Source organism: Sapajus apella, unplaced genomic scaffold, assembly GCF_009761245.1.
Source record: "Sapajus apella isolate SASKATOON/1434 unplaced genomic scaffold, GSC_monkey_1.0 scaffold12, whole genome shotgun sequence".
Lineage (NCBI taxonomy): Eukaryota > Metazoa > Chordata > Mammalia > Primates > Cebidae > Sapajus > Sapajus apella.
In genome coordinates, this window is record NW_022436952.1 from 26938778 (window position 1) to 26966736 (window position 27959).

Consider the following 27959-nt stretch of genomic DNA (forward strand, 5'->3'; position numbering starts at 1 on the left):
ATTTCAGACGACATGATCAGGAAGATTTCTATGATGAGCTGGTATCTGAGCAGAGGACTGAATGAAATGAAGGAACATACCATGTGAAAATCTGGGTGAAAAACATTTCAGGCAGAGAGAATAGCAAGTGCAAAGGCAGGAGTATTCTTGGTATGCTCCAACAATAGTGAAGAAGCTGCTGGGGTTGGTGGTAGGAGATGAAGTCAGAACAGTAGCCAGGAGCCAAATTGTTCAACATCTTGAAGACCACAGTAAGGATTTTGAGGTTTTCTTCTATATATGTATGGAAAACTATTACAGAAACTTAGATGGGAAAATAATTACTGATTTAAAAGGATGACTCTGGCAGAAAAAGACTGTAGGGGCCAAGGTGGAAGCAGAAAAAACAGGTAAGAAGCTACTGCAGTCATCTAGACAAGACAAGGTAGTAGCTTGGTCTACAGTGATAGCATGTAAAGGAGGTGAGAAATGGTCAGATTCTGGATCTGCAACTACAGTGAACTGACAAGATGTGCTGATGGACTAGACATGTTAAAGAAGGGAGTCAAGGGAGACACCAAGAGTTGTGGCTGACTAAATGACTAGAAGTACCATTTATTCATTCATTTATTCATCTGAGACAAGGTCTTGCTCTGTTGCCCAGGCTGGAGTATGATGATGCAATCACAGCTCACTGCAACCTCTGCCTCCCAGGCTCAAGCAATCCTCCCACCTCAGCCTTCCAAGTAGGTGGGACCATAAGCACGTGCCACTATGAGTGAGACAGGATTTCACTATGTTGGCCAGGCTAGTCTCACTTCTGCCTGACTTGGCATTCTAAAGTGCTGGGATTACAGGTGTGAGCCACCATGCCTGGCCAATACTATTTATTTGTAAGTAAATACGTAAAATTGGGGGAAAGGTAGAATATATTAAGCTTGGGACACCTGCTGGATATCCAAAGATGTAGTGTAGGCAGTAGAGAATACAAGTGTGATGTACAGAGAAGACTGAGATTTAAAATGCAGATTTCAGAGACACTACCATAAAGATGATAATAAAAGCATGAGACTGGTTGATATTACCTAGGAATTGAATAGAGAGAGATAAAGAATTGAGCACTGGGGCTCATCAATTTTTGGAAATCAGGAAAGTTCAACTTTCAGTAAAAGAAACTACAGAGTTGGCCAGTGAAAACTAGGAAAGGGAGATGTTCCACAAGTCAGAAGAAAGCATTTCAGGAAGGCTCAAGTAATCTATTCAAATGCTGCTGAAGTCAGGTAAAACAGGAACTGATAATTGACTACTGGATTTGGCAATGTGGCAATCATTGGAAACCTTGACAAATGCAGTTTCAGTTGAGCAGAAGGAATAAAAATTCGCTTGGACTAGTTGAGGTAAGGATATGTTTCCAAGGAGCTTTTCTGTAAAGAAAGCAGAAAAACTGGAGCAATAATTGCATGGAAATATGAAGGAAAAGTCAAAGGGATTTTTTTTTTTTGAGATGGAGTTTCACTCTTGTCACCCAGGTTGAAGTGCAATGGTGCGTTCTCGACTCACCGCAACCTCCGCCTTCCAGGTTCAAGTGATTCTCCTGACTCAGCCTGCAGTCGCTGGGACTACAGGTGTGTGCCATCATACCTGGCTAATTTTGTATTTTTAGTAGAGACAGGGTTTCACCATGTTGGCCAGGCTGGTCTCGAACTACTGACCTCAGGTGATCGGCCTACCTTGGCCTCCCAAAGTGCTGGGATTACAGACATGAGACACCATGTCCAACCCAAAGGGATTTTTAAAAGATAGAACCTATGATGACATGTTTGCACGCTGATGGGAATTATCTAACATAAAAGATAAAATGTGGCCAAGCACATGGCTCACTTCCATAATCTCAGCACTTTGGAGGCTGAGGATCACTTGAGACCAAGATATCAAGACAAGCCTGGGCAACATGGCAAGACCCTATCTCTATAAAAATTTTAAAAATTAGCTGGGCATGGTGGCATGAGCCTGTAGTCCCAGTTACTCAGGAGGCCGAGGTGGGAGGATTGCTTGAGCCAGGAAGTCGAGGCTGCAGTGAGCTGTATTCACACCACTATACTCCAGCCTGGATGACAGAGCAAGATCCTATATCAGGATACAGTGTGATTACTGAAGAGTAAGGGGGATAGCAGTAGGTCCTAAATCTGTGAGTACACAGAAGCAGACAGGATTCTGTATACACATGAAAAAACTGGCCCTTTTCCATTATAACAGGAGGAAAAGCAGAGTGTAGGGTTACGACTAGAAGTAGACTGATAGATATGTTGGTGGGAAGATATGAAAGCTTTATTCTAGCTGATTCTGTTTTCTCAATCAGATTCAAAACAGGGTCACAGTCACAAACGAAGAAAGAGGAGAAGTATTGGAAACTGGAGCAGAGAGGACAGGATATAAAAGAGTGGCTTAGGAGAATGGGAAATATATTGACTAGAAAATATTATAGGACTGCTGCAACACTGACAGGCTATGTGAATTTAAAGTGAGACTAAGGCCGGGTACAGTGGCTCATGCCTATAATCCCAGCACTTTGGGAGGCCAAGGTGGGTGGATCACCTGAGGTCAGGAGTTCAAGATCAACCTGGCCGACATGGCAAGACCCCATCTCTACTAAAAATACAAAACTTAGCTGGATGTGGTGACTTATGCCTGATAATTACAGCTACTTGGGAGACTGAAACACAAGAATCACTTGAACCCGGGAGGTGGGGGTTGCAGTGAGCCAAGATCATGCCACTGCACTCCAGCCTGGGCAACAAAGCAAGACTCCATCTCAATCAATCAATCAATGAGACTCGCCATCTGAAAAGTAACCAGTGGTAATAATAAACATAAGAATAGTAAATGTTATAAAGATAATAGTAATTATTACTAAAATTTTATTGCTACTATGTATGGACTACTTACTATGTAATCCAGCATAATACTCAGCCAGTTTTATGATTTATATCATAATACATATTTCTCATTTTACAGATGAGGAAACCAAAGCTGAGTTAGGTAAACATATCCAAGGTCACAGAGCAAGAGCAGAATGCAGATTTTAATGTAGGTTTTTCTAACACCAAAAGCTTTCTTTCTATCCATGATGCTATACTGTTTCTAATACAAGACATATTAATCTTACACACTGACTTTGGTTCAGGTCTCTTAATGCCATGGGACCTTACATATAGCCATATTTTCATAGACCAACTGTTAGGCTAAGGTCTATCAGACAGGAATCATTTGCAACTTCATGAACTGTATTTCTGCTTACACTTTAATTTAAAAACTGACTTTTTTTTTTTTTTAGCAGAGAGGTTCCAGCTTAATCATAAGTCATTTTCCTCTTGTTGCTAATAAAATGAAAATGTGATTAGGTGTCATAATGATGCCAAGATTTCACCACTCTTATGTTTCATAGCAGGAAGCCAACATCAATTAAGATTCATCTATCAACTTCACTGACCAAAGGATAAGGCTTTACTTAGAAAAAAAAAAAAAAAAAAAAAAAAACAAGGAAGAGTTAATAAAGATAATTAATGTGCTAATTATTTTAACAGTTACACTTACAACCATAACATGTAGTGCAAGAGGGGAAATTATTATTTTAACAGCAGGCACCAGAGTTCCTCTCAGGGAGGTAACTGTCTTTGTTGAGGAATATATCTTGACAGGTTGTTCCGATTGGGGAAGATGAGGCCTTAAAAACATTAGAAAATAGAAGAGATACCTAACCTTCTTTGCCTAAGTATAACATAGGAATTCACCAACTGGGGAAAGAGCAGGGAAACAAAATCTCAACAACAGTAACAACAAAAATCCAGAGAAACAAAGATCAGAGGCTAGTACAAGGAAAGAAAGCAACATGGCAGACTAGTGACAATGAAAGATGCTTCAAAGTGACTGAGGGGCTTTTAATTCCATTTTTGCAGTATTCTACATGTAAACCCTATCTCCCCAAATTTTCAGAAAAGTGTGCTACACATACAAATATCTAGTGTAAACTTGGAGGAAGGAAGGAATCAAAGAAAGTGGGCCAAGTTCTGCATCTGGTATGGCATGGAACAGACAGATGAGTAGACCTGGGAGGTGAAATACAAACAGGTCTGAAATTATGTTTAAGCAGAAACTAAAAAATAAAAGCTACCTGAACCCTAGAAATTCTCAGAAATCTTGGAAAGGTATTCTTGATGTAGAAGTTTATCTTCAGTCAATCATACTTAAACCTCAAAAGTCAGTTTACTATCTGAGACATAAATATTTTTTTAAAACATTCTGAGGCCGGGCTCGGTGGCTCATGCCTGTAATCCCAGCACTTTGGGAGGCCGAGGGGGGCGGATCACAAGGTCAGGAGTTTGAGATTAGCCTGGACAACATGGTGAAACCCCTTCTCTGCTAAAAATACAAAAATTAGCTGGGTGTGGTGGCAGGTGCCTGTAGTCCCAGCTATGCAGGAGGCTGAGGCAGGAGAATCACTTGAACCCAGGAGGCAGAGGTTGTAGTGAGCCGAGATTGTGCCACTGCACTCCAGCCTGGGTGACAGAGTGAGACTCTGCCTCAAAAAAAAAAAAAAAATTCTGAAATTGTTCATTTTTATTATTTTAAGGCTTTTATATTTATGCTATAGGAACACTTCAAGTATTTAAACTACTTTCAGTATTTTTAGTTTTTTTTTTTTAATTTTAAAAACAGAGGGATACAGATGGTGAAAATTTCCCGTAATCCTATTATGTATACATACACAAATAGAGAATTTAAACATACTCCTACACCCTCACATTCTATCTTCTCAGAGGTAACTAGTGTTATATTTATCAGCTATATCATATATTTCCAGATTTTTTTCTATAATGTTACAACATATACGTTCTTTTCTTTCTTTCTAGAAAGGGGGTTGTGTTAGACATACTGTGCTGCAACTTATCCATTCTCTTAACACATTATGAACACTTACTATCTTTCCAGGTCACAACACATCAAGCTACTTTAGTTTCTTAAATGGTTGCACAGTATTTAAATTATGTAGATTTATCATAATGTATCTAGCTCCCCACTGTTAGGCATTTATGCTTTCTCCAAATTTTTGCTATTATAAATAACATTATAACAAACTTATTTTGAGTACCTTTGGGAACATACACATTTCTACAGGAGAGATTCCCAGGAGTAGAGTTCCTAGGTCAAAGCCCATGAGTATTTAGTTATTTATAAATAATGCTAAATTGTCCTTTATAGGGCTATACAAATTTATATTCCAATTACAGTGTAGGAAAGGTTCCTTTTTCTTTATGCCTTTATCAAAGCTGGATATTATCAATAAAGTTTTGTCAATAAGATTGGCAAAAAAAAGTTGATAGACCACATATACTATGATGATTCCATAAGATTGTACTGCATTTTTACTGTTCCATTTCTATGCTTACCTATGTTTAGGTACACAAATACCATCATATTACAATTGCTTACAGGATTCAATACAGTCACATGCTGTAAGGGTTTGTAGCCTAGAAGCACTAGGCTATACCATACAGCCTAGGTATGTAGTAGGCTACACTATCTAGGTTTGTGTAAGTACAATCCATGATGTTTACACAACAATAACATTACCTAATGACATAGTTCTCAGAATGTATTCCTGTCATTAAGGGATGCATGATTATATGTGCTATTGGCTTAGCAGTCAGGCATGGACTCCTTAGCAGTATGGCATGTCAGGCAGTACATGGTTAGGACACAGCAAGCTAAAATGTTGGTGATCTTTGTTATCCATGCCAACACATTTGGTAAAATCATTACCTGTGATACCCTGGAAGGCAGACCACATGCACCAAGTGAACATACAATCATGGGGGAGAAAATATTGACAAAATTCACAATGTGTTGAGTCATGAATCCAACTGCTTCAACATCCCAACCCAAAGTAGCACTAAGAACTGCCTTTAGGCCAGCCATGGTGGCTCATGCCTGTAATCCTAGCACTTTGGGAGGCTAAGTTGGGAGGACTGCTTGAGGCCAGGAGTTGGAGATCAGCCAGGGCAACATAGTGAGACTCCATCTCTTTGAAAAGTTTAAAAAAAAAAAAAAATCAGCTGGGCATGGTGGCATGCACCTGTAGTCCCAGCCACTTCTTTGGGGGTTGGGGCTAGGTTGGCTGAGGTGGGAGGATCACTTTAGCCCAGAGATCAAGGCTGCAGTGAGTCATGATCGTGCCAGACTGGGCAACAGACTCTTTTTTCTGAGACCCTGCCTAAAAAAAAATTACATATATATATAGTTGGTATATACGGACTGATCAACATTAAGCTAAGCCCAACAGTTGACAAACTTGTCAACAGAGCTTCTAATAAGCTTTTTAATGCTCCATTCTTGAATAGGGAAGAAAGCCAATGGGAAAATTAAAAAAAAAAAAAAAAAAAAAACAGAAAGAACATAGAGGAAACTGACAGATGCTGTGGGAAAACAACTTCAAAACCATCCCTCCCATTTAGTATCCTCGGAGAGCTATGAGAAGATATTGCATCCATATAAAAGAACAGAAAGTTAAAAAAAAAAAAAAAAGGAACAATTATAGAACACAAAAGAGCCATTAGAAGTTATAAATTTAATAGCCAAATTTAAAAAATTAAATTAAATGGACGAAAGTTTCAGCTGAGGAATATTCCACAAAATAGAAAAAAGATAAAGATAAAAAATTTGAGAGAGAGGTTGAACTCAGCATATCTAATTCTGGACTAAAGGAAATATAGGAAAAATGAAGGGGTAAAGAGGTTTTGTTTTGTTTTGAGACACTGTCTCTGTTGCCCAGGCTGGAGTGCAGTGGTGCAATCTTGGCTCACTGCAACCTCCACCTCCCAGGTTCAAGCCATTCTCCTGCCTCAGCCTGCTGAGTAGCTGGGACTACAGGCAAGTGCCACCATGCCTGGCTAATTTTTTTTTTTTTTTAAGTAGAAATGGGGTTTCACTATGTTGGCCAGGCTGGTCTCAAACTCCTGATCTCAGGTGATCCACCTGCCTCAGGATCCCAAAGTGCTGGGATTACAGGTGTATGAGCCATCGCACATGGCCAAAGTAAGAATTTTTTTTTTAATGATATGACCACTTCTAGTAACATCAGGCCTGCTAATTAAGACCAGCATTCCCACTGAAGGCAACTAAAAAATCTGGACAGACTATAGAGACAATAATCTTTAAAAGCCTCAAAAGGTAACGAGACAGTAAAGTACGAGTGGACTGAGTGCTGGGTGAGAGTGGCCATCCAGAAAGGTAAGCCTGGTACTTGAGGCTACTTTTGCCTTTGTGGCATTTGCCATCTGTAGGAGACTGAGAGACTGAGCTTTGCTTCTGGATCTAGAGGGATAAATATCAGAGACCAGGCTTGGCAAAGGTTGAGTTCTGATGAGATCCCCACTTTTATGGCTAGGATCTCAACAGGCAGCACCCAGGAGAGGATGAACCACAGGGAAACAACCCCTTGCATAGTTTGTGGTCAGAAAAATCTCAAGGTCTGAACTGAGTTAAGGTGATCCCTAATTGCCAGTGATCCCAAGTGCCTGGTAGAAACAAATCTTATTTGATGAAGATAATGTCATCCTAGGCTTCAAATTATTTTTGTAAGTAATTTTTCAAACACTATTTTTCAAATACCATGTCCAGCACCCAATGAAAATAAGCGGTTACATGAGGGAGTAGCCACTATGGTTGAGAACCAACACAAATGAGACAACTGAAAGAGACCTGTGGAAACTCTGTATACTGGTATTACCAGAATCCGGCAATAAAACAACCACACTTACTATTTCAAAGAGGCAAATTCCAAGCTTAAAAAATGTTGTCAGGTAACTAGAAACTCAAAAATATGACCAGAAGTTCTGGAAGAAAGAACAAGCAGAAATCCTAGAACTGAAAAACAATCAAATTAATAACTCACTGGATGAGTCAAACAGCATATCAGACCTAGTCTAAGGGAATGAGTGAACAAGAAGGTAGAAGAAATAAAAGAAACATGGAGGGGAAAAAAAAAATGAGAGATTTAAAAAAAAAAAAAAAAGACATAGGGGATTCAGGGAGTAGGGAAGACGTGAACAACATAATCAACCCTTAATCTAATTGACAATTATATACACTTGATCTTAGCCAAAAGGCCAGAAGTGATTGACAATTATATAATACTACATTTAACAACTGCAGAATACACGTTACTTTCAGGTACAAATGGTATGTTCACCAAGATAGACCACACACTGAGGCATGAAACAAGTCTCAATAAATATAAAGGATCAAAATTATACAGAATGTATTATCTGACCACAACATAATTAAATTAGAAATCAATAACAATAACGTAAATAGGAAAATCTCAAATATCTGGAAGTAAATCTAAATGTATTTAAATATCTGGGAATAAATCTAAAAATACATGAATCAAAGACAAAATCACAAGAAAAATTTGAAAATATTTTTAACTGAGTGATAATGGAACTACAACACCAAAGTTTGTTGGATGTAGCTAAAGTGATGTTTAAAGGGAAATGTATACTTTTAAATGCTAATCTTAGAAAAGATGTAAGATCTAAAATCAGTGACCGGAAGTTCCACCTTAAAAAACAGAAAAGGAAGAGGAAAGTAAACCCAAAGTGATACAAGACAAGAAATATAGATAGGAGTAGAAATCCATGAAATAGAAAACAGACCACCAAAAAAATTAACAAATGCATAAGTTGGCTCTGAAAAGAAGTATGCAACAAAAGTTTGATCATTCCAAAAAAAATGCATAGTCCTCAAGGACCACTTCAGATGAGGCCATGAAGGACAGAAAAACAGGAAAAGCCCTCTTGGAACAGAAAGCCAGAGGTGATAGAAACAACAAATAGAAAAATACTCCCAGAGATCAAAGCAGGGCTTCACAGATGGGCTAAACCAAGGAATTTATCCTACTGTCAAGGCGGAAAATCTTTGCAGTTTCTGTCCAGCAGGATTTGATAATGCTGTAAAAGCAGCGACTGTTGTATGTTTCCTATTCTTCTCTTTTTTGAGTGAAAGTTTTACTTGTTACATATTCTATTCTAATACTCTTATTTGGGTATTGTGAGTGAGGGGGGAGGACGGATAGCTTTTTTTTATGTTATGAGACAAAGATCCATTTTAAAGAAAAGAATTTCATAATACTCAGAGATCCTGACTTTAAGCAGGATGCCATAATTAGATGGGTCTTTGGCATTGTCTCTCTTGGGAAGAATGTGAGCATATTCTATGTATGCTAACATGGGTGTGCTCTGATACTTGGGTAGTCAAAGCAGTGGATTTGGCAGAGGCCGTCCCCTAGAAGTCATTTACCTCTTCTTCCATGATGGTAGAATTCTTAGCTGAATATATGATTACCTCACCAAAGATTTATTTTCTAAGACTACCCTACAATTAATAGGCTGTGGCTATGTAACCAAAGTCAAAGGATTGTAAACATATATGATGTATATAACTTTTCACCTTATTTCAGGAGTGAGGCCCTCCAGTACAATGTTGCAGACAAATGGGGAAAGTGGCCATTCTTGCCTTGTTCCCAGTCTCTGGGGTAAACAGTTTAGTTTTTCACCATTATGATCTTTACTGTATATACTTTATAGATACTCTTTTATTGGTTTGAGGAATTTTCTACCATTCCTAGTTTGTTGAGAGGTTTTACTATAAAACAGTGCAAAATTCTGTCCAATGCCTTTCCTGTATCTATTAAATGGTCATAGTTTTTCTTGTTTATATTATTAATATGGTGAAGAACACTGTTTAATATTTGAAAAATAAGCCTTGCATTTCTGAGACAAACCAAGTAGAATTTGTCTCATAGGCAGAGGAGATGGGCTAGACTTTTAGTTAGTCCTTTCATTCTTTTGTTTTGTTGTTATTGTTATTTTGAGATGGAGTCTCGCTCTGTCACCCAGGCTGGAGTGCAGTGGTGTAATCTTGGCTCACTGCAACCTCCATCTCCCAGGTTCAAGCAATTCTCCCGCCTCAGCCTCCCAAGTAGCTGGGATTACAGGCACACACCACCACGCCCGGCTAATTTTTTGTATTTTAGTAGAGACGGGGTTTCACTGTGTTAGCCAGAATGGTCTTGATCTCCTGAGCTCGTGATCTGCCCACCTTGGCCTCCCATGGTGCTAGGCCACTGTGCCTGGCCAGTCCTTTCATTCGTATTTCCCCAACTTGCCCACTGCTGAAACAGAGATTTCTAAGTCCCACATCTTTCAATTTTTTTTAAAGGAGAAACCTCCAATGTCTAGCTACCAACACCCTTCAGAGGGAGGCAAGGATATGTGGATGTGTTAACTGCTCTACATATGACCTGTTAATCAACTTGCCTGCTCTCAAGCCGTCTACCTCAACCCATCTGTTACCAGCCAACCCCATCCCTCAATCTCAAGCATCTCTTCCTTTGCATACACTTAAGACATCATCTTGTCTCTGTACCCTTGAATATACTACACTTTAATCATAATCAGAGTTATCTATCCTTTAAATTTTCTTTTATTTTCTCTTGTTATATTAGTTCAATAGTCTAGTATGTCTAGGTATAACCATAAAGTAATGAGAATAATTTTAAACAAATATATCCAAATTTATATAACAGAAACTTTTCACTCCAGAGTATTATCTGAAAAGGTTATCTGCTTATTCAAGTTTCTGCCACTACTAAGATGATGTAGAAAAAGCATGGGGTTACCTCTTGGGAAGACATAAAGGGAATAGTATGAGGAGGTAGTAGTCAAAGGGAATTCCGGCCTTAGCAGTTCTTACAAGGAGAATGTATTTGTGCACTGTTTATGAGATTAAAAATTAAAAGTAGGCTGGGTGCGGTGGCTCATGCCTGTAATCCCAGCACTTTGGGAAGCCAAGGCAGGTGGATCATGAGGTCAGGCATTTGAGACCAGCCTGACCAACATAGTGAAACCCCGTCTCTACTAAAAATACAAAAAATTAGCCGGGCATGGTGGCAGGTGCCTGTAGTCCCAGCTACTCGGGAGGCTGAGGCAGGAGAACTGCTTGAACCTGGGAGACGTAGGTTGTAGGGAGCCGAGATCACACCACTGCACTCCAGCCTGGACAAAAGTACAAGATTCCATCTCAAAAAATAAAAAATAAAAAAATAAAAAGGAAAGATTTCATTTACAATAGCATCAAAGAATAAAATAGGAATAAATCTAATGAATGATGCAAAAGACTTTTACACTGAAAATTACAAAACACTGCTGAAAGAAATTAAAGATGACACTAATAAGTAGAACACAGCCCATGTTCATGGACTGGAAATATTTTTAAGATGTCTATACTACCCAAAGCAATCTACAGTTCAACACAATGCCTATCAAAATCTCAGTGAATTTTTTTTGCAGAAATAGCAAAATTCATCCTAAAATTCATATGGACTCTCAAGAGATCTCAAATAGCCAAAACAACTTTGAAAAAGAACAAAGTCAGGGGACTCACACTTCTTGATTTCAAAACATATTACAAAGCTACAGTAATCAAAACAGTGTGCTACTGGGATACATTCAGACAAATATATCAATAAATATTCAATAGAATAAATCTCACATATATCATTAAGTGATGTTCAACAAGGGTGCCAAGCCCACTCATTGGGGAAAGGACAATCTCTTTAATTAGCAAATAATATCAGGAAAACTGAATATCCACATGCAAAAGAATGAAGTTAAACTCTTGTATACCATTTATGACAACTAACTCAAAATGAATTAAAGACCTAAATGTAAAGAAAACACAGAGAGATAACTTCATGACACTGGACTTGGCAATGCTTTCCTGAACATGACAACAAAACCACAAGGAAAAAAAAAAAGCAAAATAGACAGATGGGACTGCAACAAACTTAAAAGTGTCTGCTCATCAAAGAATAAAACAGCATGAAAGGCAACCCAAAGAATGGAAGAAAATATTTGCAAATCATATCTGCTAAGGGGTTAATATTCAGAATATATTTTTAAAACTCCTACAACTCAACACCAAAAATCAAACCAATTGAAAAATGGGCAAAAGACTTGAATATACATTTTTCCAAAGACGATATTCAAATGGCCAAATAAGTACACAAATGATACTAAACATCACTAACGTTAGAGAAATGTAAAGAGGTATTTATCAGCTCAAGCTCATTGAGATGGTTACTTATAGAAGCCATCCTTTAAAAAATCCAGGAATAATAAGTGTCAGTGAGGATGTGGAGAAATTAGAACACGTTTGCAATGTTGATGGGATTATAAAGTAGTATGGCAGCTATGAAAAACAGTATGGTGGTTCCTCAAAAAATTAAAAGTTGGATTAACCATATGATCCAGCAATCCATTACTGGATATATGCAAATGAAATCAGGATCTCCAACTACAGATAGTTGGAGCCAGGCATGGTGACACATGCCTGTAGTCCCAGTACTTGGGAGGTTTAGGCAGGAAGATCACTTGAGTCCAGGAGTTTGAGTCTACCCTGAGCAACACAGTGAGGCCCCATCTTTTAAAAAGAAAAACAAAATAGATATAGATACTTGCACCCCCAAGTTCATAGCGGCACTATTCACAATAGTCAAGGGGTGGAAGCAACCTAAATGTCTATTAAGAAATGAATAAACAAAATGTCATATGTACATACAAGGGAATATTCTTCAGCCTTAGAAAGAAAGGAGATCCTGTCACATGCTACAACATGAGTGAACCTTGAGAACATAACCCAGTAACAAAAATACAAATACTGCATGATTCCACTTATATGAGGTACCTAAAATAGTTACATGCATAGAAACAGAAAGTAGAATGGTGGTTATTAGGGGCCAGGGGAAGGCAGAAAAGGAAAGTTGTGTTTAATGGATATAGAATTTCAAATTTGCAAGATAAAAATGTTCTACAGATCTGTTTCAAACAATGTGAATACATTACTGAACTGTAAAGTTAAAAATGGTTAAAACAGGACAGAGGCAGAGCAAGATGGCAGTTTTGAATCCTCTAGTGATTCTTCCTCCACAGGAACATCAAATTGGACAACTATCCATTCAAGAAAACACCTTCACAATAGCTGAAGAAATCAGGTGACGGATCCCAGTGCCTGCATTTAGCATAACGAGAAAAGACACCTTGAAGAGGGTAGGAAGGACAGTCTCACATTGCCTAGAGCACCCTACCCCCAACCCCACACAATGCAGCATAGAGAGAAAATCTGTACACTTAAGAGAAGCAAGGGAAAGTATGCATTTGAGGGAGACTTTACATTTGAACTTAGTACGGGCCCCATCACAGCAAAATATGGCACCAGGCAGAATCCTGTGGCCCTTGATTCCCTGCCGATACACATGGAAGGGGCATTTATATCTGCATGGGCCAGAAGATAATCCACTGCCCCAGTGGGAGGAAGCTGAGTCTTGGCCTAATCTACCACAGCTGACTAAAGTGGCCTCAGGTCCTGAATAAATTTCAGTGGCAGGCAGGCCAGAGCAACAATGGTTCTTGGGTGAGCCCCAACACTGTTTTGCTCTGGGAGGCCATAGGCTTGGGGTACAACCCAATACAATACCAGTTGCAGTAGCTATCTGAGTGCCACGTCACCCCCGTCCAACTCTATGCAGTAAAGTATAGTAAGAAACTCCTGTGTAAAAGAGAGAAAGGGCTGGGAGCGGTGGCTCACGCCTATAGTCCCAGCACTTTGGGAGTCTGAAGCATGCAGATCAGGAGGTCAGAAGTTTGAGACTAGCCTTACCAACATGGTGAAACCCCATCTCTACTAAAAATACAAAAATTAGCCAGGTGTGGTGGCACGCACCTGTAGTCCCAGCTACTCGGGAGGCTGAGGCAGGAGAACTGCTTGAACCTGGGAGGCGGAGATCACAGTGAGCACTCCAGCCTGGGCAACAAAGCAAGACTCCATCTCGAAAAAAAAAAGAGAAGAAAGAGTGCAGGGGACTCTGCCTAGGAACCTAGTACCATCCCCACCACAGTAAAACACAGCACCTGGCAGAACACCACAGCCCCTGATTCCAATCTAGTGCTCCTGGACAGTGCTTCTATACCCACCCTGGGCCAGATAGGAATCTGCCACCGCAGCAGGATGAACCCAAGTCCCAGCCAGCTTTACCACTGTCTGACTAAAGTATCAGTGGCAGTCTGACAGTAGTGACAGAGGGACTTAAACAAGACCTGGTACTGTGCTGCTCTGTGAGCTATGGGCTTAGGGTATAATCCAACGTGGCACTGGCTGCCACAGCCATGGGAATACCTATGTCACCCCTCCCCCAATCCAGGAAGTATAGAATGTAGAGGAACTCCTTCTACTTGGGAGAAAGAGAGGGAAGAGTACAGGAGGACTCTACTTGAGAACCCAGGGAACTCTCCCTGATCTTCCTGAAGTTCATCAGGACTGGAGACCTAGGAGTCTGCAAGAGCTGCAGTGTACGTGGGCTTAGGGTGCCCTCTACTGCTGAGTGGCTACAGTGACCACAGGTTTAGGGAACTCAACAGGCAGTCCTCTTTGAATTCCTAGAAGGCCCTCTGAAGGAGTACAGCTACAAACAAGGCCAGACTGCAAAGACTGGAATAAATACCGAATCCTCTAATGCCCAGATACTGACAAATGTCCACTAATATCAAGAACATTCATCCAGGCACAGTGGCTCATTCCTGTAATCCCAGCACTTTGGGAGGCTGAGGCAGGGAGATCACTTGAGCCCAGGAGTTTGAGACTAGTCTGGCCAACATGGAGAAACCCCATCTCTACTTAAAATACAAAAAATTAGCCAGGCGTGTTGGCACATGCCTGTAATCCCAACTACCTGAGAGGTTGAGACATGAGAATCACTTGAAGGTGGGAGGTGGAGGTTCCAGTGAATTGAGATCATGCCACTGTATTCCAGCCTGGGTGACAGAGTAAGACTCTGTCTCAAAAAAAAAAAAAGAAAGAAAGAAAGAAAGAAAAGATAAGAAAGAACATTCAGGGAAATATGCCCTCACCAAATGGAACCAAATAAGGTGCCAGTGGCCAACACTGGAGAGACAAAGATGTATGACCTCTCAGACAGGAATTTAAAATAGCTGTTTTGAGCAAACTCAATAACTTAAAAGAAAACACAGAGAAGCAATTCAGAAATTTCTCAGAGCAGTTAAAGAAAGAGATTGAAATAATTTTAAAAAATCAAACAGAAACCCTGGAGCTAAAAAATATAATAGACCAACTGAAAAATGCATTTGGAATCTGAATAGCAGAACTGATCAAAGAGAAGAAAGAACCAATGAGCTCAATGATAAGCTATTTGAAAACACATAGTCAGGCTGGACATGGTAGCTCACACCTGTAATTCCAGCACTTTGGGAAGCTGAGGCAGGCAAATTGCGTGAGCCCAAAAGATTGAGACTGCCTGAGCAACATGGCAAAACCCTGTCTCTACAAATAATACAAAAATTACCTGGGCATGGTGGCATGCACCTGTAGTCCCAGCTACTCAGGAGGCTGAAGTGGAAGAGTCACATTTAAAGAACTAACACCAATTCTACTCAAACTATTCCAAAAAATTGAAGAGAAGGGAATGTTTTTAAACTCAGTCTATAAGGCCAGTATTACCCTAATACCAAAGCCAGATGAAAACACAACAAAAAAGAAAACTACAGGTCAATATCCCTGATGAACATACATGCAAAAATCCTCAACAAAATATCAGCAAACCAGGCCAGGTGTGGTGGCTCATGCCTGCAATCCCAACGCTTTGGGAGGCTGAGGCGGGTAGATCACTTGAGGTCAGGAGTTTGAGACCAGCCTGGCCAACAAAGTGAAACTCCATCTCTACTAAAAATACAAAAATTAGCTAGGCATGGTGGTATACACCTATAGTCCCAGTTACTCATGGGGCTAAGGTGGGAGGATCACTTGAACCCGGGAGGCAGAGGTTGTAATGAGCCAAGATCATGCTACTGCACTCCAGCCTGTACGACAGAGTGAGCAAGACTCCATCTCAAAAAAAAAAAAAAAAAAAATCAACAAGAAGTTAAAAAGATCATTCACCATGATCCAAGAGGGATTTATCCCAGGGATGCAAGGATGGTTCAACATATAAAATCAATTAACATAATACATTACATTAACAGAATCAAGGATGAAAACCATACAATCATTTCAACAAATGCTAAAATATCATCCAATAAAATTTGGCCAGGTGTGGTGGCTCACGTCTATAATCCCAGTTCTTTGGGAGGCCGAGGCAGGCGGATCATGAGGTCAGAGTTCACAACCAGACTGGCCAACATGGTGAAACCCCATCTCTACTAAAAATACAAAAATCAGCTGGGTGTGGTGGCAAGTACCTGTAATCCCAGCTACTCATGAGGCTCTCAGGAGGCTGAGGCAGGAGAAGCACTTGAAACTGGAAGATGGAGGTTGCAGTGAGTCAAGATCGTGCTACTGCACTCCAGCCTGGGCAAAAGAGCGAAACTCCATCTCAAAAAAAATAATAATAATAATAATAATAATAATTCAATAAAATTCAACATCCCTTCATGATAAACACTCAACAAACTGGTCATAGAAAGAACATAACTCAACACAATAAAGGCCATGTATGACAAACCCACAGCTAACATCACACTGAATGGAAAAAAGTTGAAAGTTTTCCCTCTAAGATCTGGAACAAGCCAAGAATGCCCACTTTCACCACTTTTATTCAACATAGTATTGGAAGTTCTAGCCAGACCAATTAGTCAAGGGAAAGAAATAAATGGCATCCAAATTGGAAAGGAAAAAGTCTAATTGTCCCTGCTGTGGATGGCATAATCATATACACAGAAACCCCTAAAGATTCCACAAAAAAACACTGGAACTAATGAATTTAGTAAAGTTGCAGGATACAAAATCAACTTACAAATATCAGTAGTGTTTCTATATGCCAATAGCGAACTATCTGAAAAAGAAATCAAGAAACCAATTCCACTTACAGTAGCTACAAAAAAAAATTAGAAATAAACTTAACCAAGGAGGTGAACTATTCCCATAATAGAAACTATAAAACATTGATGAGGCCAGGTGCGGTGGCTCACACCTGTAATCCCAGCACTTTGGGAAGCCAAGGCGGGCAGGTCACAAGGTCAGGAGATCAACACTATCCTGGCCAACATGGTGAAATCCCGTCTCTACTAAAAACACAAAAATCAGCTGGGCGTGGTGGTGCGTGCCTATAATCCCAGCTACTCAGGAGGGTAAGGCAAGAGAATCGCTTGAACCAGGGTATCGGAGGTTGCAGTGAGCCGAGATCGTGCCAGTGCACTCCAGCCTGTCGACAGAGCAAGACTCCTCAAAAAAAAAAAAAAAAAATTGATGAAAGATGTTGAAGAAGATACAAATAAATGGAAGAATATCCTAGGTGTATGGATTGGAAGACTATTGTTAAAATGCCCATATTACCCAAAGTGATGTGCAGATTTAATGCACGCCCTATCAAAATACCAATGACATTCTTCACAGAAAAAAAATTCTTAAAATTCATATAGAAATACAAAAGACCTCAGATAGACACAGCAATCCTGAGAAAAAAGAACACAGCCAGAGGCATCACCCTACCTGATTTCGAAATACACTGCAAAGCTATAGTAACCAAAACAGCATGGTACAGGCATAAAAACAGACATCTAAATCAATGTAACAGAATAGAGAATCAAAAAATAAATGTATAGATTTATAGCCAACTGATTTTCAACAAAGGTGCCAAGTACACAAATTGGGGAAAGGACGGTCTTGTCAATAAATGGTGCTGGGGAAATTGGATGTCCATATGCAGGAGAATAAAACTAAACCTCAATCTCTCACTGTATATAAAAATCAACTCTAAATTGATTAAAGACTTAAATGTAAGATCTAAAACTATGAAAATATTAGAAGAAAACATAGGGGAAATACTTCATGAAAATGGACTGGGTGGGAATTTTTTGGATAAGACCTCAAAAGCACAGGCAACAAAACCAAAAATGGACAAATGGGATTACATCAAACTAAAAATCTTCTGCATAGCAAAAGACACAATACAATGAAGAGACAACCTACATAAAGAGAGAAAGTATTTGCAAACTATACATTTGACAAAATATTAATATGCAGAATACATAAGGAATTCAAGCAATTAATGAGGAAAACAAATAAAAAAACAAAAAAACCAATCTGATTTTAAAAATCAACAAAAGACCTGAGTAGACATTTCTCAAAAGAAGATACACAAATGACCAACAGATATATGGAAAAATGCTTAATATCACTAATCATCAGAGAGATGCAAATCAAAACCAGAATATCACCTCACCCCAGCTAAAATAGCTATTGTAAAAAAAGACAAAAAATAACAAATGTTGGCAAAGATGCAGAGAAAAAGGAAGTCATATACAATTTTTAGGAGTTTCAGTTAGTATAACATTATACAGAACAGTATGGAGGTTCCTTAAAAAATTAAAAATAGAACCACTATATAATTTAGCAGTCCCATTACTAGATATATCTCCAAAAGAAAAGGAAATCAGTATGTTGAAGAGACATCTGCATACCTGTGTTTACCACAGCACTATTCACAATAGTCAAGATATGGATCGACCTAAATATGCATCTACAGATGAATAAAGAAAATGTGAGATATATATACACACACATACATGCATACCTATACAATGGAATACTATTCTGCCCTAAAACAGAATGAAATCTTGTCATTTTTGGCAACACAGATAAACCTGGGGAACATTATGTTACGTGAAATAAGCCAAGACAGAAAGACAAATACTACATGATCTTACTCATATATGGAAGCTAAAAAAGTTAGTTTCATCGAAGAGAGTAGAATAGTAAATACCAGAGGCTGGGGAAGGTAGGAAAGTGGGGAGATTGGGAGAAGTTGGTCAAAAGTTGTAGTTAGATAGGAAGAATAAGTTTTGGTATCCTATTACGCAGTAGGATAATTATAGCAAATAACAATAGTGTACATTTCAAGATAGCTAGAAGAAAAGGTTTAGAATGTTATCACCACAAAGAAATTATCAATGTTTAAAGTGATGGATATGGTAATTATCTCAATTTGATCATTACACTATGTATACATGTATCAAAACATCACACTGTGGCTGGGCACAGTGGCTCAAGCCTGTAATCCCAGCACTTTGGGAGGCTGAGGCGGGCAGATCACGAGGTCAAGAGATCGAGACCATCCTGGCCAACATGGTAAAACCCCGTCTCTACTAAAAATACAAAAATTAGCTGGGTGTGGTGGCGTGCGCCCGTAGTCCCAGCTACTTGGGAGGCTGAGGCAGGAGAATTGCTTGAACCTGGGAGGTGGAGGTTGCAATGAGCCAAGATTGTGCCACTGCACTCCAGCCTGGCACCTGGCAACAGAGTGAGACTCTGTCTCAAAAAAAAAAAAAAAAAAAAAATCACATTGTACTTCACAAATATGTACAATTATATTTAAATTATAAATTAAAAATAAAAATGGGTAAAATGATAAATTTTATGTTACATGTTCTTCAACACAATAAAAAATTAAAAGGAAAGAATATGTGCTCTGTAGGCAGACAACTTAGGGTAGGATATTAGCAATATTAATTTACATGTGACTGGCCAAGCAGGGTGGCTCACGCCTGTAATTCCAGCACTTTGGGAGGTCAAGGCAGGAGGACTGCTTGAGCCTAGGAGCGCAAGGCCAGCCTGGGCAACATAGTGAGACCCCGTCTTTATAAAAAATTTTAAAAGGCAGCTGGGCACAGTGGCTCACGCCTGTAATCCCAGCACTTTGGGAAGCCGAGGCAGGCAGATCACCTGAGTTCAGGAGTTTGAGACCAGACTGCCCAACATTACAGAAACCCTGTCTCTACTGAAAATACAAAAATTAGCCAGGCATGATGGTGTGTGCCTGTAATCCCAGCCACTAGGGAGGCTGAGGCAGGAGAATCACTTGAACCTGGGGAGGTGGAGGTTGCAGTGAGCCGAGGTCGCACCCTTGCACTCCAGCCTGGGCAACAGAGCAAGACTCTGTCTCAAAAACAAAAACAAAAACAAAAGAAAAAGAAAAAGGAAAAGGAAAAAAAAAAAAAGGGCCAGGTGCGGTGGCTCATGCCTGTAATCCCAGCACTTTAGAAGGCTGAGGTGGGTGGATCACTTGAGGCCAAGAGCTCGAGACTAGCCTGGCCAACATGGTGAAACCCCAGCTCTACTAAAAATACAAAAATTAGCTGGGTGTGGTAGCATGCGCCTATAATCCTAGCTACTCAGGAGGCTGAGGCATGAGAATCGCTGGAACCCACGAGGTGGAGACTGCAGTGAGCCAAGATTGTGCCACTGCATTCCAGCCTTGGCAACAGAGCTAGACTCTGCTAAAAAAAAAAAAAAAAAAAATGAAAAAAGAAAACAAATTTATATGTGACCTTGAACAAGTTACTCACTCTAAGTCTAAATTTCCTGATCTTTAAAATGACAATACCATTTCCATCAAGTTTGTCATATGGCATAAAAATGGGTAAATATTAGTTCCTACCCTTCTCTCATCTAAATTGCCTTCAAGGCTTATGCCACTGTGTTAAACATCTTCAGTGGTGAGAAATCTTTAATCTTTAATTATGGATTGGAAAACATAGTCAACCAAAATTGTGCAAGCTAAGTTTAGTGAATAAATGATAGTTTTTAGCCTAAGACATTTTGCAGAAAGAATCCTGTAAGTCTGAGCTACACCACGATCATATTACTATTAATTCACTTTTTGGAAAAATTCTCACAGAAGTTCTCAACATTTTTCAAATTATTATAGGTTAAAATTATTGCTTGTCCTGATTAATTCTGCCTGTACTGCATGCGCCTGACATGCACATAATTCTAGAATATTAAAATTGTCCACTGTAGACTTTGGTAACTTGATTTTTGGATAAGACACGTTTTATTGGATGTTACTATTTTCTTCAAAAAATATGATTTTTGTCATCTTAGAACCAACTATACGTGTCTAAAACAATCACTTATTCTGGGTTCTTACAAATCTCAAGGAAAACAACCCATTGATATAGGGTCATACTTTACAGTATCTTTATAATATGCTCAGGATAACACGCTAAATTTCCATCTAATTTTCTCCTGTCACAATATACATACATGCCCTCTTGTCCTGTAATCTGTTAATAACAGAACAAGTACAACTACAATTTTGAAGTCTGGCATCTGAGGATAGTTATTAAATCATCCTTCATCCTTGCCTTCTCCAAGTTAAATAATCTAAATTCCTTTGTTTATTCTTAATATGTTCTATGTTTTTCAAAGCCCAAATTATTACATACAATATTAGGAAAATAATACTTTACAAAGATAATTAAGAACCAATATAGAGTTAAAATCACAGCTATGTAAAAATAGCAATGTGACAGGTATACAATTATGAATAATAAATGAAGACCCAGAAAAACTGTCATTCATATATTAATTCTACAGTATGATTCTGCTTCTGGCATTTTAGAGCACAATAATCCTTACCAGGGGACTTTCCTTGTTGTGAGTTGCTCCTACGCTCTCTGTATCTGGCTGGAGTGGCTACACCTGTGTCTTTACTAGGCTTGCTAGCAGACCCCATTTCTGAAATGAGGAATCCCATCTGTTCTGAAGGCAAGATATTCTCAGGTGGACTGGTCTGGCATTTTATATTGGCATCCACCTAAAATATTAATATCCACTCATTATTTGAGATTTCCCCAAAATATCTACTAAAAGTTAAGATATTTTATCAGAGGAGTTCTATTATAGGAACATGATCCAACAAACAAGATTATAAGGTTTTTCGTTCTTACGAATGACACTATACCTTTCTCCATACGCAAACTACTAAAAAGTATATGGAGCTAAAACATTTACTTATGATCAGAGGAATATCTACCATGAAGCTTATTTTTTTTAACTTACAAAAGTACAAATTTTTTGTTTTAAGGCAGGGTCTCACATTGTTGTCCAGGCAGAAGTATAATGGTATAATCATAGCTCACTGTAACCTCCAACTCCTAGGCTCAAGTGATCCTCCTGAGTAGCTAGGACTCCAGGTTCTACCTAACTTTTAAGAAGCTTTTCGTAGAGATAAGGTCTTGCTATGTTGCCCAGGCTGGCAACTCCTGGTTTTAGAGGATCCTCCCACCTGGGCCTCCCAAAGCACTGGGATTACAAACATGAGCCACCACACATGACCAAAAGTAAGATAGTTTAATCATGATTGGTTAAAACCACCTTTTTTCACTGTAGCATATGTTTCATCAGACTTCCTCTCCTGTTGGAATGGCCATAGGCATGATCCTGTTAGATGGTGTTAGTGGGATGTGGATACTTTATTATACTAATTTTGTATTCTTTGTCTTAAAGAGGCCCCCAAAATTGTATAAGCTTTAGACCCTATAAAATCTATATCTGCCCTCTTTATAGGATACAAATTTCTTTCTTTGAGACAGGGTCTCACTCTGTTGCCCCAGCTGGAGTGTAATGGTAGCTCACTGCAGCCTTGACCTCCCAGGCCCAAGCTATCCCCTCACTTCAGCCTCCCAAGTACCTAGGACCACAGGTGTGTGCCACCATACCAAGCTAATTTTTTTAATGTTTTTGTTTATGTTGCCCAGGCCAATCTGAACTTCCTGGATTCAAACAATCCTCCCTCCTCAGCTTCCAAAGTGCTAGGATAACAGGCATAAGCCACTGTGCCTAGCCTAAGTTTCTTTCTTAGCGTTCCTAAATTCTCTTTGGAATGTAAACTGCTTTCTCAAGGTGACCAACTTCTGAAATACTCTATTTCTTTATGAATTTATTTTAAAATTATATAATGAAATGAAGTTAAAAGTTTAAAACACAGCTTTCAAGATACACTTGTTAATGAAGAAGTTGCTGTGTGCAAGTGCAATTTTAAGATCTGAAATATTTCAGATGTGACTATGAAGAAACAAAAGACACATTCTGTGTTCTACAGATATATTTAAAATATACTGGGGCCAGGTGCAGTGGCTCACGCCTGCAATCCCAGCACTTTGGGAGGCTGAGGTAGGTGGATCACCTGAGGTCAGGAGTTTGAGACCAGCCTGGCCAACATGGTGAAACCCCATCTCTACTAAAAATACAAAAATTAGCCGACTATGGTGGCACACACCTGTAATCCCAGCTACTTGGGAGGCTGAGGCAGGAGAATTCCTTGAACCCAGGAGGTGGAGGCTGTAGTGAGCCAAGATCATGCCCATGCCACTACACTCCAGCCTAGGTGAGAGAGAGAGACCATCTCAAAAAAAAATTTTTTTTTAATTTGAATTTTTTTGGTATAATTTTAAGAGGTACAGGTACAGTTTTGTCACATGGATATGGTGCATAGCGGTGAAGTCTGGACTTTGAGTGAATAGTGTACAGTGTACCCACTGAGTAATTTCTCATCCCTGTTCCCCCTCGACTCTCCAATCCTTCCGTGTCTTCAATGTCTATTATTCCACACTGTATGTCCAGTGTGTGCACATTATTTAGCTGCTTCTTATAAAATGAGAACATGTGGCATTTGACTTTGTTTCTGTGGATGTACTTTTGATGAATTATTACTAATTATTCAGAATTAAAGTTTATTCATTTTCTTGTAATAAACTAGCAGCAATAAAGGAATTAGCCTTTACCTTCTGCTTTAGAAGTACAGACATTAGTAAGGAAATTCAAACACAGTATGCTCACAGGTTACAGTTCAATGATGCTGTAATAAAGTTAGAAAAGACCTCCATCCATCTCATTACTTCCGTGCTACAAATGGCTAGGAAGGTCCTCATATCTGTCAAATAAACCATCCCTCCTTGGTAATAGAATTATTGGCCAGACATATCTAATCTATCCAAACTAAGATAGGAAGCAAAAACTCAAGGGACATTTATAACATGACAATAAGCATTATAGCACAATGCTCGATTAGACAGCCTCTCTTCAGAGGTTGACTTTAGACCATACATAATACAGTGAGAGGATGCTTAAGGGTTAAAGTAACTTCTTTCTGAATCTTTTGTACAGAACCACTGGGACATGATCCTCCTGGAAACCACAATAAACTGCTGTTAAACCCAAATAAAATCTGAACAAACTCTCCGGCAGAATAGTCTTTAGCAGAAGTACTAGGTATTTTGAGCTTTATTAGGATTTTTTTCTTTGCCCCCTTACCTGGTATGTGCTGGATGGTAGCCCTTCTTGCACAAATACTACTGAAGATGGAGATGCACTGTGATTTAGCTGCTCCTTCAGTTTGACATGAGCTTGCTGGATGGCTGCAGATTCCTGTAATGAGCTATTTTCTGCAGGCTGAGCTGTGTGGATGGTATAGATGTACTCAGGTGACTGTGGTAGAGAGCAGGCAATTGCTTGTTCTGTTCCAACCACAAAAGACGTAATATCTGAGCCTACAGGAGTAAGTGGCTCCAGCTGGCTAGCCTGACTTGCAGAACATGGATTGTTGTTGTTAGAATTAGCTAGAATATGTTGGCCTCTGTTAGATTGAGATGTTGGGCACTGATTCTCAACAGGCTCCACCTTTACCATCTCCAATTTAGGGGAGGAATGCAACTCATCTACTATCTGAAAGACAGCCTCTAGGTTTACTTCTGTCTTTTTATTTTCATCAGTAGTACTGCAGGGCCAATTGGAAGGCAAAAATTCAACTGGATAGGAGGACTGCATTGAAGGATTCTGGGAAAAGAAAAAATAGGACTGTTTGGATAGAAAACCAAATATGAGACTAAGGAGAAAAGCTACAATATTTAGGCTGATAAGTGCTAAACATAAATAGATTAAACTTAAAGCTCACTAAGAAAACCTAGACACTAATATGCTTTTCAAATCTACTGTTAGCATTTACTTAGTATATACTATATGTCAACCACTCTGCTAAATTTAATACTGCAATGGGCCAGTATTTCTCAGGATTAAACTATACAAAATCAAAAGCTATAGTACCCAAATACCCATGTGCTGATAAAGTGTCTATATACCAAATTCTTCCACAACGACTGACAGACAAAAACATAATTTGTATCTATCATATACTGTTTAAGGAATGCAGTAAGAAAATTTCAAACACAGGATGTTCACTAGTCTACCAATCCTTCTACAGATTCAGGGAGAGGTACAAATATTCTGTTCCAAATGACATGGGGAAAAATGGGTGGAATATCAAACGCCCTTTGTTTCCTGGGATTATTTATTTTTAATAATAAAGCAATAGACTAAAATGGCTGTTGCTTTTAGATATAAATCTTTAAGATAAATTATATATACTTCTTTGCAGAGAGTAGGCATTTAACATGTTTGGAGATAAAGCTCCAAGAACATAAAATACAGAAGGATGATTAAATAAAACATGTAATGATGTTGCCCAATGAAGAGCTTTGCACAGAGTAGGCATTCAATAAATGTTTGCTGATTATATCAGATTATAAACAGGTATCAGATAATAAACATAAAATACAGAAGAGCTATGATTAAATAAAGTATGCAGTAAGTTGACATTGCTAAACACACTACAGAGATTGTCAATGATTTTCGGAAGGCCACTAATGCCAAATAATGTAAATTCAAATGGCATAAACACTAAGTGACTATAGCTAATAGCACCACTTACTGAGTTATTACTATGTGCCAAGCACATGCAAAGTGCTTTATATAGATTTCATCTAACCTTCAAAAGAGCCCTATGAAATGTGATAATCTCTGTTTTAAACGATAAAACTGAGGTCCAGACACTTCATAATTTACACAAAGTCACAATGAAATAACTGACAGAGCCAGGTTTCAAGCCTAGGTTTGCCTTACTGAAGAGCTCTTGCTCTTAAACATTACAATATACTGACTGTGCACGCACACTCTCACTCAAACCTACAGTCCAACTAGACTAATTGCATTTATTTTCAGGATGGAATCTGAAACACTTTCCCATTTTTCTATTTCAAAATTTTATGTACGCTTATCTCTACTTTCCTATGATGAACACATACTGCCTTCTTTTTCTTAAATTTTTTGTTTTGTTTTTGAGACGGAGTTTCACTTTTGTCACCCAGGCTGCAGTGCAGTGGCATGATCTTGGCTCACCGCAACCTCTGCCTCTTAGGTTCAAGCGATTCTCCTGCCTCAGCCTCCTGAGTAGCTAGGATTACAGACGCCTGCCACCATGCTCAGCTAATGTTTGTATTTTCAGTAAAGACTGGGTTTCAGCATGTTGGCCAGGCTGTTCTCGAACTCCTGACCTCAGGTGATCCACCTGCCTCAGCCTCCCAAAGTGCATGGATTATAGGCGTGAGCCACCTCGCCCAGCAGAATTTTTTTTTTTTTTTTTTTTTTTTTTTTTTGGAGACAGGGTCTCATTCTAGGCTGGAGTGCAGTGGCACAATCATAACTCACTATAGCCTCAAACTCTTCAAACTCCTCAGCCTCCCAAGCTAGGATAACAGGTGCACATGCCACTACGCTCAACTAACCCACCGACCCTCCCTTCCACCCTTTCCCTTTCCTTCCTTCTTCCTTTCTTTTTTTTCTTTTTTTTCCTTAAGGACAGAGTCTCACTATGTTGCCCAGGCTTGTCTCAATTTCCTGGCCTCAAACAATCCTCCCACCATGACCTCTCCAAGAGCTGGGATTATAGGCATGAACCACTGCACAAAGCCATACATTGTCTCTGTAACAAGAAAAGGACTTTACAAAAATGTTTTAGATGATTTAGCACACAACATAACCAAGATATAAACACTGTCATAGTATCTCCAGTATGATCCAGCAAAGAGTGCCTGGACCCACAAACAAGAGCATCTAATTGTGGGATAGGCATGTCCCTCCAGTGAAGTTGAATGGACTAGGATATCATGCTTAATGATATCAGCCATGAAAAATGGCCAACTAAGTCCCCTTGTTCTCATTCTACACTCTTCAAACAACAACCTGATTTCCTATGTAGATTTTCTAAAAAAAAAAAAAAAAAAAAAAAAAAAAAAAAAAAAAAGAATGTTCTTTTGAGTACCCTAACACCACTAGTAAGATATTCTCTTAAGAACTGAAACTATCTTGGCTAGATGATTATCCAAGGCAAACACACAATTCCAATCTTTAGCAGTTATAGCATAAAAATACAAAGCATGGAATTTAAAAGTAGCCTTAAAATAGCTATATAAAACATTTAATTCCAAGCAAGTGTCTCTTAAGAAATAATGAGAAGATATTTGAAGTAAAAGTTGAGCATCCTTAATCCAAAATTCTAAAATCCCAAATACTCCAAAACGTGAAACTTTTGAGTGCTGGCATGACACTACAAGTGGAAAATTCCAACACAAAAGCATTTAACACAAACTTGTCTCATAAACAAAGTTACTAAAAATATTGTATGAAATTACCTTTATACTATGTGTATACGGTACATATAAAACATAAATAGATGTTATGTTTAGACGGGTCACATCCCCAAGATACCTCATTATGCTTTTGCAGATGTTCCAAAATCTGAAACACTCTGGTCCCAAGCATTTTGAATAAGGGATACTCAACTGCTATGGTGTTTACAATATATGGGCTATGGATGAAGGGGGCCACTACTTAAACTTCTCATTTTTGACATTTTTCTCCTTTCTCCTTAAAAAAGAAAAGTCCAGGCTGGGCGTGGTGGCTCACGCCTGTAATCCCAGCACTTTGAGAGGCCGAGGCGAGTGTATCATGAGGTCAAGAGTTCAAGACCAGCCTAGCGAATATGGTGAAACCCCGTCTCTACTAAAAATACAAAAATTAGCTGAGCATGGTGGCACGTGCCTGTAATCCCAGCTACTTGGGAGGCTGAGGCAGGAGAATTGCTTGAACCAGGACTGGGGAGGCGGAGGTTGCAATGAGCCAAGATGGCACCACTGCACTCAAGCCTGAGTGACAGAGCGCAACTCCATCTCAAAAAA

General features: G+C 39.1%; 1 protein-coding gene across 1 annotated transcript in view; it reads right to left on the reverse strand.

The window, feature by feature from the left end:
• The window catches only part of HSF5 (heat shock transcription factor 5), a 61791-nt gene that overhangs the window by 11921 nt on the left and 21911 nt on the right, over window positions 1–27959 (reverse strand). The window contains exons 4-5 of the mRNA XM_032280653.1: window positions 24202–24723; window positions 21526–21703 (exon numbers count right to left, since the gene is read on the reverse strand). Of these exons, the coding sequence (XP_032136544.1) occupies window positions 21526–21703; window positions 24202–24723 (700 nt within the window). The remainder of the gene's footprint in view (window positions 1–21525; window positions 21704–24201; window positions 24724–27959) is intronic.